Raw genomic sequence first — 12,282 nt, 5'->3', positions numbered from 1 at the left:
TCAATTTGTCTTGAGATAACTTAGAAAATAAATCAGCTTCATTTGTCCACGCTGTCGAGTCTGTCCTGTGCAGACTTCTCTCTCGCCTCCACACAAAGTCACACAGATTGTGGACAGGGTTTATCCTCTGGGGCCATGAACGTTCGAACATCACATCATGGCATGAACTTCAAACTTCTTGTGTAAGAAGCGCCGCGGAGCGACCTGTCAACCTGTCAACCTGTCAACCTGTGAATCACCTCGTCGCTTCCTGCATGACACATTAATAGGTTTGGAAGCAACGCGACATACAAAATGCTCCTTCTGGTCACATTTCAACACACTGTCTTTGCATTGCCAATCATTGACACAATCCAAAGAGGCGTATTGTCTTTGGAAGATCCTGCACTTCACCCATTAACTCAAGAGGACAAACCCCAGCGAGGACGGAGCGAGAGGCTTTAAAAGCGGACCGAGGATCCGCTGCTGGGACACGCTGCTCACGGTGAAGTCAAGATGTTCATGGACGAGCGGATTGTGACTCTGTTCAAAAGGAACTTCCACCACACGTTGACCTACTGGAGCGTCTTCTTCAGCTTCGGACTCTGCATCGCTTTCCTCGGACCGACCATTCTGGACTTGCAATGTCAGACCAAGTCCACGCTCAGTCAGATCACCTGGGTCTTCTTCGCCCAGCAGTTCTGCTTGTTGATCGGCAGCTCGGTCGGCGGCGTTTTCAAGCGCACGTGAGTGCGAGGGGGAACTGCGGACGGGACAGATTGTGTCGCGTTGTGCTAAATGATTTTGTCGCCTGTCTCTTTCCTCTCTCTCGCTCGAAGGTTGTTCCGTGCTCTGGCCGCCTTGTTCGTCTCGGCTCTCGTCATCTCCGTGATATTCGCCATCATCCCTCTGTGCCATAACGTGCTGCTGCTCGCCACCGCCATGGCCGTGTCCGGTTTGGCGATGGGCGTCATTGACACCATCGCCAACATCCAACTGGTGACCATCTACCAGAGGGACTCCGCTGTTTTCTTGCAGGTGCCAGCAACATATGTGTAGAAAAACAGCATCAATAGGAATTAAACAGCATGTTGGGGCAAAGTAAAAGATGGCTCGGTAGGAGTACGCTGTTCGGATCGCATTTTTTGTGAAAGCTAAACGTCTCTGTCTTCAACGTGCAGGCTCTTCACTTCTTCATCGGGTTCGGGGCCCTGGTGAGTCCGCTGATTGCGGATCCCTTCCTCTCGGAGTCGGGCTGCGGGAATGGCACAGGGAACGGGACGGAGATGATGCATCATTTCAGGAACATGCTGAGGAACAGTCCGATCGCAGTGCACAACATAACTCTGAGCGACTCGCCCCACGAGACGGGGGGGGAGGAGTCCACTGTGCACTACGCTTTCTGGATCATGGCACTTATTAATGTACGACTCTGAACCGACATAGGTTTAGAAGTTAATCCCCCCCCCCCCCCCCAATAAGGTCTAAATCCTTTTTATTTTTGAAATGATAAATGTGACTGAATATTGTTTGTGCGTCGCCAGCTGCCCGTGCCCATTGCCGTCCTGTTCCTGATGTACCGGGAGAAGCTCATCCCGTGTTGTCCCGGCGACACCCCCCGCCTGCTGGACAAGGACGAACTAGCAATGGAGAACCAGCAGGGGGCCGAGGGCCCGGACGTGGAGCAGAGCGAACACGGGGCCGGAGGTAAAGAAGTGGAACAAAGCATTTTACACTATATATTTCAAAATGGGCAAAAAACAATCTGTGAACGTCGTGTACAGGTCACGGTGATATCTTCAGCTGCTGTCGGAACGACAACCTGCGCGGCCTGCCGGTCTCCTTCTTCATGATCCATGTCCTCGGTGGGTTGGTGCTCTTCATGACCGACGGAATCGTGGTGAGTTAGGTTCACGGATGACTAATGTATAGATTTCAATTTAGAATTATTTTTTTGAGCCTTATATTTTTATTCGTTTTTTTTAATCCTCTTGAGAACAAGAATTTTTATTTTATTTTTACCCTTTTTGAACTGTATCGTGTCTTATCCTATTGAAACACAGCAAATATATATTTGTTTTGTTGTATGTTCGGTGTAGCAAGAAGAAAAATAACCTTCGTAGTGTATTTGTTTTTACAAAATATTAGAGTCCGACCGATATATCGGTTGGTGGATAACATCGGCCGGTATGAGCCTTTCACAGACACAGAGCATCCGTATCGGCGCTAATGTTTACTGATACGAAATCTTTTATTGTACAGAATAACAATGCATAAAACATTTACATATTACATAAAATCCATTATGTTTATTTTCATAATTCAAGTTCTATATATTTGGTTGTATTTGTGTTTTCTATTTATTTATAGTTATTTATGATAAAGTTTGTGGGTTAAACTGTCAAATATTAAGCCTCAATTACATGTCTTTGTCATAAAGCTTTGAATCTGTCAATGAATCCTAAGATGTTGTTATCAAACCTTTGTGGGAAAAAAAAGAGGAATGAATATATCGGCCAAAGTATAAAATCTTGTACTCCCTCATATCGATATCGGCATCGGTCCTCAAAAAAATCCATTCCTCTCGGGCTCTTCCACTGATGTCCCAAAATCTGCTTCACACTAAAAACACCCGCTGTGTCGAGCATGTGAACGAAGGCGCTGCTCTCTCCCTGTCAGGGCGCGTACGCTGGCTTCGTGTACACCTACGCCGTGACGCCGCCGATGTCACTGCCTCACAAGACGGCCGGTTACCTGGCCAGCATCTTCTGGGCGGCCATCACGGCGGGACGTCTGCTGTCCATCCCCCTGTCGTATCGCTTCCAGCCCGTCAGGCTGCTCCTGTTCAACCTGGTAAAGCCGGAGGAAGTCTTCACATGGACCGTCGCGTCCTTACTGATGACACACTCGTTCATCCTCGCTCCTCTTTGCTTCTCCCGCAGGCTGGGGCCATTGTCACGGTGTTGATGCTGCTCATTTTCTACACCAGCAGCGTCTTTCTGTTTGTCGGTACCTGTCTATGCGGACTGTTCCTCAGCAGCATCTTCCCCTGCATGCTCGCCTACACCGAGGACATCCTGGACTACCAGGGTAAAGTGAAGTGTCGATGCTGTAGCGCAGTGAAGAAAAGGTAATGAAGAAAAGGAGAGGAAGTTAAAAACATCCCTTTTATTGTCACAGGATGCGCAACGTCCGTCCTGGTGACGAGCGCCGGGATGGGAGAGATGGTGATGCAGGTTCTGGTCGGCTCAGTAAGTCACATGGCAAAATAAAGAGAAATGCTGGAGATTGAGAACCAGGTCCAGTAGCTTGATTTTGACTGTTTTCATCCGCAGATCATCCAGACCGAAGGCAGCTACAGCTTCCTGTTGTGTGGGATGATAATCGGCTGCCTGGGATTCATCTTCTTCTTTGGTCTCCTGCTGTTCCATCGGATGCACAGAAACTACCTCGCAGGTACAGTATCAACCAACCAACACCCGCCAACGCTGCGGCTGCTCAGCTGGGTTTTCTTACTTCTAACCCCTCCACCTCCACCTGCAACCCCACAGGAACATCGAAGAAGTCCGCCATGGTGGAGGAACCGGCAGCCGAGCAGAACGGATCCGCAAAAACAGAACAGAAGGAGGAGAGCGAGAGCATCTGAGACGGGACGGCGGCTACTGTGGACGAAGACTTGAGATGATTGACCGACCGATCGTCGTCGACCACATGTGCAACTGTTTCACCAAGTAGTTCGTCCGCTGCTGTCAAATTCTCGGCTCGTCTTTCTGTTTCATGTGAATCACAGTGTTCATCAGATGATGTTCTGTTTTATACGTCGTAGGTTTTAAAATTTACGAAACAAATATAATGATTATGCGAGCGGGTTGCCATGGAAAATATACTTTTGTATACAAAGCATCTTTTGTTTTCATATTGTTTTATGTGTTGTGCATATCTTTTGTGAATGTTTAAAGTCTATTAAATGTCTATTAAAAAATAGCTTTACAGAGGTTGTAAACACGGAGCGGTTTTGATTGATACAGATACGACACTCCACAGAAAACAACGTGGACACACAAATATGTTTATTTGTCTTTGCTTTTTGATATGAACTGTTCAGGAACGACAGCGTTTCACATCCAGCGTGTGAACGGACTGAGAACAAATGTAGAACGGACCCGAGCAGTGTTCCAACAGTGAACCGGTCGACCTGTGACTTCAGCCTCAGGACCAGTTGCAACAGGAACAGGAGCTGTCGAAGACCAGGCCGGCGGCACAGCGCTGGAAGTAGGTTTTCCCGGCGCTGCACTCGTAGAACTGGTTCTTGTTCGTCGGGTCTGGGTACATGCCGTTGGCCTTTCCAGCGCAGAAGCTGCTGTTCATGCCGCTGGTGCCTGAGTCGCCACCGGAGGAGCTGCTTCCTCCAGAGCTTCCTCCTCCAGAGCTTCCTCCTCCAGAGCTTCCTCCTCCAGACTTTCCTCCAGCGGTTGTGCTCACTCCGGCGATTGGGGGAAGGCGAGTGGCAGGAGGGGCACAGGCTGAAACACACCACACATTTCTTATTATTTTTCTCTGTTAAAAAAATATATGAATTTCCCAAGAAGGGTATTAGGGAGTCTCACCTGCTTGTTCCAGATTCAGGCCCTTTTTGAGAACGTTAATCATGGGGTATTTTCCCTGGTTGCAGAAAGTGCCCAAGTAGTCGTCCATGTCGATGGTCCACACCATGGCACCGCCGAAATTACTCTTCTTCAGCCAGTCAACCTACGGACAGCCAGAAGGGGGCGGTGTAGCGTACACAGCTTTTTTAATCGAACAAGCTCATCACAAGGCCTCGACGAGGGGCCACGACTCCACACATACAAATACAGGTTCTGACAGGGTTGTGGAGATAATTCCTCACGGTCAAAGCGATCGGTCCGTGCATGTGTCTCTCACCTTGATCTGGAAGCTCTTGATGTCATCATAGCCCACCCACTGGTTTCCCTTGTAGGCATATGGCACATCCTGGGCCTGGTTCCAAACCTCAGTGGCTCCATCTTTTAAGAAGCCGCAGATCTGTAACGTGACAGGAGATCAGACATGAGTAAAAATGTTACAGATGGGAAAAGTAAAAACTGAATAAAGCATTTTCGAATAACTGAGATGGTAAGTAAAATGAAATTCAAAAAGAAGTGAGTTTGTAAAAGTCACAAAAGTCATTCAGACCCCAAGTCCTGAGGAAGCACATTTATAAAATGCGTCTTTAAGACATCAGATCTCTTCCGGGAGATTGTTCCAAAGAGAAAAGACCCGGTCACCCTTCGTCGTACCTCAAAGTAAGCGAGCTCTCCGGCCTCCTGCGTGTACTTCCCTGGAGTTCCGGCACCTGCGATGGGGGCTCCGACACCGTGGTCCGCAGGGTTCCTCAGAGTGAACGTGTTGCCGTATGTGGGGAAACCAACAATCAGCTTCTCTGCCGGGGCTCCCTGGCTCTTCCAGTAGTTCATGGCATAGTCCTGGAACAAAGGAATTGGGAAACATGGATGTTGAACTAGATACAGTATACACCCATTAATACAACTAATACTGTACTTACCACATTGAAGTAGATGAAGCCGCCCTGGTCCTCGGGGCCTCTGAACAGGGGGCTACAGTCACCAGTCATGGGGTCCCAAGATCCGTGGAAATCATAGGACATCACATTGATCATATCCAGGCTCCTGGTGGTGGAAATCAAGGGGGAAAGGTCACTAACACGCCTCAGTTCAGTGGTTTTAGTCTGAAGAATAAAGATATTCCATACAATATGTCACCAGGGCCACAAATATTGCTTTGAATGCTTACTGGCCAAGTTTGGGAATCTGATAAGCAGAATCGATGGTGTCCTTTCCGGCCGACACGGCAGCAGAGATCAGCAGACGAGCCTTGTTGCTCTGCTTGGCCTCGTTCTCGAAGGCAGCTCTCAGCTCCTGTTGAGTGTCGACAGTAGAGATGAAATATTTAGTGTGAACTCAACTCCAGGATTCATAATCCATGAGCTGTAGCTGAATTGTTTAGATTTTTCTTCATTCGTTAAACCAGAAACGACAGACCGACCTCCAGGAACACGGAGTAGTACTGTTTGTCCTGCGGGGGGCTTCCTCTGTTGGCTGGATACTCCCAGTCGATGTCGAGCCCGTCGAACTCGTACTGCCTCAGGAATGAAATGACGGAGCTGATGAACGTCTGGCGGTTGGATGGGCTGGACACCATTTGTGAGAATCTGTAACGTGGGAAGAAGAAATGCATTAGAGCATCTGATCCTCGTTGCTTTTCGAGTCGGTAGATTCCTGCAGACGAACTCACCCCGCGGAGCCAAAGTTCCATCCGCCGACCGACAGAAGCGTCTTCAGGTCTCCGTTCCTGCCGAGGAATCGAACAGTTTACTACCTTAACTTCACTGGTGGAACCTTGAATCTGTTCTTCGTGACGATTATTATGAGAGAGGTGTTCTTTTGAGTGACTCACTGGTTCTTCAGGCCGTTGAACTGACTGTACAGCTCCACATCGTTCCACTCGTACGTGGCCAGCTGGTTGTCCTTGATGGTGGCGAAGGCGTACAGGAGGTGGGTGCACAGGCACGGGTCGATGTCGTTGGGCATGAAAATGGTCGGAGGTGGTCTGTACTGTGCCCAGTTGGTGAAGTAGCATGACAGGATGAAGGACGAGCCTTTGGTACGTGAGAAAGACATGAATTATGGACCATAAAAGGAAAAGAAATGAAAATCCCATAATCATAAATTGCTTACCAAGCTGTGCGTGCAGCAGCAGGGCCAGAGCTGCAAAGTAAAAAAAACACTCATAGTTATCTTAGAGCTAAATACATTTAATGTAAGTAGAAAAGAAAATGCCAAAAAAAAGATTTAATATGCTGCACATCCACATTTTGGAAAATCGCATTTCTCAGGAGAGAAATCTACCAAATATAAAAGAGAAAAATGTTTTTGCACTCACCCGTCACAAACAGTACTTTGCCCATGATGACTACCGTGTACAAGACGGTCGCCCAACGCGCTGCACTCACTTTTATACACAACCGAACGGTTCGAACTCAACACAACTGGGCCATCGGCCAAAAACTGGGTTGTTTGCAGAATGATTGCTTCAGAAATGTGCTCGCCCAAGGAGTCGTACATGTGATTACTTATCATGCTAATACGCCGCCATTCTCCACGAACGCATTCTCCTTGTGTGAAGGTCTCGTTCATCCAGAGCAAACACGTTTACAGCTTCTGCAGCAACGTACAGTAAAAATATGATTCATCCCACTGTATCTCAGGAAGTAGATACACTATTTTGTTTTGTTATGGCTTGCCTGTTCAAATTGTGATGAAAATTCTTATTTCAAAATTCCAATAAAAAGGGTTTTAAAGTTTTAAATATTAGAATATTAGAATTACAGACACAGCAAAGAAAAAAGGTGACACAGATTTTTTCTGTGATTTGACAAAGATCATGAATCTATGAGATATTATGATTTTTGTTAATTTCATCCTACAGCTGTTGAGCAATGATAATGAGCAGTGAAAAATATTTACTCACATAAACAGATCGTGACAATAATCAAACTGAAAAGAGGATCATAATGTGCCATGAACAGAGTTATACATTAAGTTTAAAAGCACTCACTGGCTGAAGGGAGAACTTATCTAATCATTTCACCTCCATAATAACGCAGCCTCGTTTATCTCAAACAGTTTATGTAATATTTACAGTAAGATATGCCGGTGTCAATAAAACACGTCTTGGCTGAGTCAAAGCAGAAGTGAATGTCATTTGATTTTCCAAAACATCTCTCTGCAATCTGCCTTTCATGACGCGTTAACCCGAACCCTAAATGTCAAGGGTATGTCGTCAGTTACATCATCTGGAATAACAAATCAATATACGTTTTTACCAAGGTAATTTCATCATTGGCAGCTTACTTCACAGTTCTGAAGAATTATGCAACCTCTGTGCTGCTCACATGTCATCACCGCGTGTGTCACCAGCGTAGTTCTGTTTTTTAACCGTTTTTAAAAGCTGTCAAACGTGGATAATTATACTGTAAAGTTTGCTTGAGGTTCAGTGCGATCCTGCATGTCAGTCTGAACGCAAAATATAGTGTTTTAAAGCCCCATTGTTTCAATTTTGTTATTTTCTGGCGTCGTCTGGCGGTAAAGTTGCAAACCGCAACCAACTGAGCGACCGACAGGGGACACTTTATGGTGGCGCACCGCTGATTCCATTTCCGGTTTCCGGCAGCGTCTGAAAATTCAACATGAATGCGACGTATTCTGGAACCGTTTAGTCCAACAACCGTATTCAACACGACGTAGAAACATGGAGACTCACACGGAGGTCGGTCCACCTCATGGAACTATATTTAACTTATTCATAGGGGATTGTACATATATGAACACATAGTCATGGACGATATGTTTCTGTGAATTAGTTCTTCTAAATATTACACACTGTACCTTTAATCTCACACAATCTACACAGATTACCCAACGACAATACGACTTTCTTATGCACATCATGATATTTGCCTCACCGACATCTGCAAGTAGACATGATAGTTGTTTGTTTCAGTAAATACATAATATTTATAAATATACAACAAAATAATATCTCAAACTACTTTTATAGATACTGTCATAACAAAAATGTGTTACTTGTCAAGATAATGATTAATAAAAAAAATTATAACATGATCTATGAAATATTATATTGTTCAGATTGGAACTGCACCTCAGAAATCAGCATCACAGTGACACTGACATATCCGCATGAAATATCGAAGTCTGTGAAAAGAAATATGAAAGCATGATCCCTTATAATAATACTGGCATCAGCTACATCTACATTAAAATGCTATTAGAAATGTACATTAGCTCAAAAAGGCAAAGAATCAAATTAGAGGAAGAAAAACCCAGAGGGAACACGTAGACAGATGGATGTGAAGCGTCTGCAAAATGGACTTTCTAAATATTGATTAGGTCTGATTGGTCTGCGTCACACTGTGGTTGATCATCTGCGAGGGACAGAAACAGAATTCATGTACAAGAAACGTATTATGTCTTCTGATGGTTTGGCCTTTAGCGCCACCTGCTGCTTGAGTGAACACACTGACTTTACAGTTCCCAAATCAGAACAAGACACATTCATGTTGGATTTCACAAGTGAAATCAGAAAGGAAATAAAGACCGATGAGTAACCGATTGAGCAACTGATTTAGCAACTTCACCACATCGGGGGAAACAATAAATAAGAGGAAGCTTCTGAATGTTGCATTTGGCTTCTTCTTCACAAAGCTCAGTCTGCTCCCATTATGAAGATCACCGGGATATTTGTTGGCTTCCTTGACGGTAACTTTTGAAAACTTGCATATAGCTACGACAGAGTAACATGGAAAGAAGGAAAGAATGGTTTGATCAACTTACATCATGCGATGTGTTTTGTTTCTCTTGTGCTTCCTGCAGCCACACTTCTGTGTCTCGTCTGGCTGAAGGAGCCAACGCTGGCCTCGGGTCAGCTGACGGCTCCAGACGTGGTAGTCGCGGCGGCCGGAGGATCCGTGACGGTCGCCTGTCGGTATGGCTATGGGTACAGAAGACACACAAAGTACTGGTGCAAAGGTCCGGTGTATGAAACTTGTGCCATACTGGTGAAAACACCCAGGAACCGACCCAGTGACAGAGCCTCCATTGTTGACAACAGCAAGGCGGGAGTCTTCACGGTGACGATGACCTCACTCAGAGACGACGATGAGGACGTTTACTGGTGCGTCGTCGCCACTTTTGGAATAAACCCCCACACTCGTGTCAAGCTCCTCGTCTCCCACACAGGTACTGTACTCTACTGTACTCCACTGTACTGTATCATCACCCCACACACAGAAATACCACCGCTCTTTCTTGACTTCCTTGCTGTGGTGGTGTCGATTTAATACTGATGCAGAGAGATGAAAGCTCGTGTAACTGATCTTAACTCCAAACTAGGATCTATTTTATTTCTGTAAAATTTCAAATGTCATTATTCAATCAGTTGTGTTGTTATGGTATTTTGTGGTGAAGCTAAAGACAATGTTCTACATTGTACCACAAAAAAGTGCCTAACTAACGAACTAACTAAATTGGCAAACTCACAAAAAAAAAACAACAAAAGGTCGTACGAATTAACTCCATGAAAAAATCCACCAAATAACTAGACTAACCAAATAACTCCCTCACTAACCGACCCACCCACTAACTAACCCACCAGCTCACTGACTAACTGACTGTGTCGACCCTATCCTATGAAAATATCCTCCTCTAAACAGAAAAGCCCAACAGTGAAGATGATGAGCGTGTCGTTCCCAACTCCTGGGCGCCAGCGTCCATCCGTCAGTGACGTTTAACTTTGAACTCCAACTGTCTGTTTTTATTTTCCAGTGGTAACTCCCACCAACAACACCACATGGACACTGGAGCATGAGCAAGTACGGTAAGAGGAATCACTGGTGTAATGTACAGTTCAGTCGCATGTTGTCATTGAGTGACACATTGATAAACCACTAAAAACAAGTTCATTAAATGGAAAAGCACACGCACGACGATGTGCCGCGTACATGAAGAGTAACGGCTTCTGATCTCTGTTCACTAGTTGGTGGGCGACTCTACGTTGGATCCTCTTTGTCTCCATGTTGTGTTGTTTGGTGTCGACACATGTCGGCGTGTGGCGGATACGAAAAGCACCGGAAACTCGTCTGTAACAACGGGTTCACCATCAAAACGCAAACAACTGTGAACGACAGTCAGGAAACGGCACATTTTGAAATCACGGGTGAATTATGGCCACGGAGCCGCTCCTCCAGCAGACGCTGTGTCCGTGGGTGAATCCAACTGAAATATAAACCAAGTGAAAAACTGGCTCTCAGCTTCTCTTTTCTCATATTTGAATGATGATGAAAACCTCATTAACTTCAGTGCCGGGGCCTGGGGAACTTTTGGGCTCAACTTTGGACTTCATTGAATTCATTTACAGATCTAATACATGGACGCTTTTTAAGATTGTTTCTTTTCGCAGTTTCTATGTGTTTTTACTAAATATGTCAGTGTCCAACTCCAACATTATGCAGAAATGAAGGCCCGACTCTTGTGAAGTGCTGAAAAAACATGCGGCCAATTAATGCACCAAGTGGTGTTTATGTAAACTGGTGATTTTCATTTTTAAAAAATCAAAAGCAATTTATGCTCCTGAACACTTCATGTATTACTCTGAAAGAACGGCGGCGGTGGTGATTTGTGATCTGTGCCAAGCATTTTTCAGCATGTCGAGTTTGATATTGTGCTTCCAGAACTGGACTCCGGTCGGGGCCCAATTTTGAAAAAATAATGATAATAGTAGCAAAAATAGTTTATCCTTACTTCTAAAATCCCAAAATATTACTCCCATTTTCCTCACAGTTTCAGTATATGTATATTTAAGGTTACATATCTTTGTGTAAGTCTCTAAGTCTGGCTCTGCAGCGGGGGATGCAGCCTGGCTTCCTGTACCATCAGTGACATCTACACCAGCAGGTGTAAGGAAGGACCCCACCCACCCTGACAATGGACTGTTTGTCCCCCTCCCCTCGGGCTGTGAGACTGGAAACTGCTTCCTGTTGGTTTAGAAGCTGCACATTTCTAAGATGCTTTGGATCCCAACACTCCATGTTTGGAAAGACAGTAAAGAACAATGAACCCTGACGTGTACTGTATACACTGTACACTGTGTACAGACAAGTGGCCTCCCACCTGTACAGTAAACTAGAGCTGCAACTAACGATTATTTTCATCATCGACTCATCTGTGGATTGTTTTCTCCATTTATCAATCAGTTGTTTTGTTTCATAAAATGTCAAAGAATGGCGAAAACTGTCGATCGTCTTTACCAAAACCCCCGAGATGATGTTTTGTTTCGTCCACACACCAAAGATCTTCAGTTCACTGTCACTGAGGAGCAAAGAAACCAGAACATATTCACATTTAAGAAGCTGAAATCAGAGAAACTCAAAACGATTAATCGAAAATGACGGGAATAGTTGGCGATTAATTCAGTAATGAGTCACTGTTGCATCAACACGGTGTCAGAGCTCAGACTCTGGTGAGGCTGCAGGAGGATGCGAGGGACTGTGACCAGGTGACGTCACCTCTTCCGCAGCCTCATCTTGTGTCAAGACAGCAAACATAACCACCGGATGTTATCTTCCAAAAGGTAAAAGCATTTAAAAAAAATAAAAGGAAACAAATTAAGATTATTTATATAAACTGAGAAATAATTCACACGAGGGTT

The 12,282-nt window shown here is 45.2% G+C and overlaps 3 protein-coding genes across 3 annotated transcripts; 2 read left to right on the top strand and 1 right to left on the bottom strand.

Moving 5' to 3' along the window:
* Positions 1-440: 440 nt before the first annotated feature.
* mfsd4ab (major facilitator superfamily domain containing 4Ab) lies at positions 441-3,971 on the top strand. The gene is made up of 10 exons (XM_035645412.2): positions 441-725; positions 819-1,017; positions 1,161-1,403; positions 1,524-1,686; positions 1,764-1,879; positions 2,659-2,832; positions 2,922-3,069; positions 3,160-3,230; positions 3,315-3,435; positions 3,531-3,971. The coding sequence occupies exons 1-10, from the start codon at positions 496-498 to the stop codon at positions 3,623-3,625; spliced, it is 1,560 nt and encodes a 519-aa protein (XP_035501305.2). The 5' UTR covers positions 441-495; the 3' UTR covers positions 3,626-3,971.
* Positions 3,972-4,032: 61 nt separating this feature from the next.
* LOC118317012 (acidic mammalian chitinase) lies at positions 4,033-7,065 on the bottom strand. The gene is made up of 11 exons (XM_035645414.2): positions 6,940-7,065; positions 6,735-6,764; positions 6,454-6,655; positions 6,292-6,348; positions 6,043-6,208; positions 5,791-5,915; positions 5,543-5,666; positions 5,277-5,462; positions 4,903-5,022; positions 4,587-4,728; positions 4,033-4,502 (listed from the first exon to the last, which is right to left on the bottom strand). The coding sequence occupies exons 1-11, from the start codon at positions 6,962-6,964 to the stop codon at positions 4,189-4,191; spliced, it is 1,491 nt and encodes a 496-aa protein (XP_035501307.2). The 5' UTR covers positions 6,965-7,065; the 3' UTR covers positions 4,033-4,188.
* Positions 7,066-9,177: 2,112 nt separating this feature from the next.
* LOC118317040 (CMRF35-like molecule 7) lies at positions 9,178-10,877 on the top strand. Its single transcript, XM_035645475.2, has 4 exons — positions 9,178-9,335; positions 9,450-9,815; positions 10,401-10,452; positions 10,612-10,877. The coding sequence occupies exons 1-4, from the start codon at positions 9,299-9,301 to the stop codon at positions 10,718-10,720; spliced, it is 564 nt and encodes a 187-aa protein (XP_035501368.1). The 5' UTR covers positions 9,178-9,298; the 3' UTR covers positions 10,721-10,877.
* The last annotated feature ends 1,405 nt before the right edge of the window (positions 10,878-12,282 follow it).

The sequence above is a fragment of the Scophthalmus maximus genome, chromosome 3 (assembly GCF_022379125.1).
Source record: "Scophthalmus maximus strain ysfricsl-2021 chromosome 3, ASM2237912v1, whole genome shotgun sequence".
NCBI classification, from domain to species: Eukaryota; Metazoa; Chordata; class Actinopteri; order Pleuronectiformes; family Scophthalmidae; genus Scophthalmus; species Scophthalmus maximus.
Note: the sequence above shows the minus strand (reverse complement) of the source record. Positions and strands in the feature narration are given on the sequence as shown.

Bases quoted from the DNA above. Each gene is read 5' to 3' on its own strand.
- mfsd4ab (XM_035645412.2), top strand. From the start codon at position 496: ATGTTCATGGACGAGCGGATTGTGACTCTGTTCAAAAGGAACTTCCAC. The intron at 726-818 runs GTGAGTGCGAGG...TCTCGCTCGAAG, and splicing joins GGCGGCGTTTTCAAGCGCAC to GTTGTTCCGTGCTCTGGCCG. The intron at 1,404-1,523 runs GTACGACTCTGA...GTGCGTCGCCAG, and splicing joins GGATCATGGCACTTATTAAT to CTGCCCGTGCCCATTGCCGT.
- LOC118317012 (XM_035645414.2), bottom strand. From the start codon at position 6,964: ATGGGCAAAGTACTGTTTGTGACGG. The intron at 6,656-6,734 runs GTAAGCAATTTA...CACGTACCAAAG, and splicing joins GCTGCTGCACGCACAGCTTG to GCTCGTCCTTCATCCTGTCA. The intron at 5,463-5,542 runs GTAAGTACAGTA...CCTTTGTTCCAG, and splicing joins GCTTCATCTACTTCAATGTG to GACTATGCCATGAACTACTG.
- LOC118317040 (XM_035645475.2), top strand. From the start codon at position 9,299: ATGAAGATCACCGGGATATTTGTTGGCTTCCTTGACG. The intron at 9,816-10,400 runs GTACTGTACTCT...TTTATTTTCCAG, and splicing joins GCTCCTCGTCTCCCACACAG to TGGTAACTCCCACCAACAAC. The intron at 10,453-10,611 runs GTAAGAGGAATC...TCTGTTCACTAG, and splicing joins CTGGAGCATGAGCAAGTACG to TTGGTGGGCGACTCTACGTT.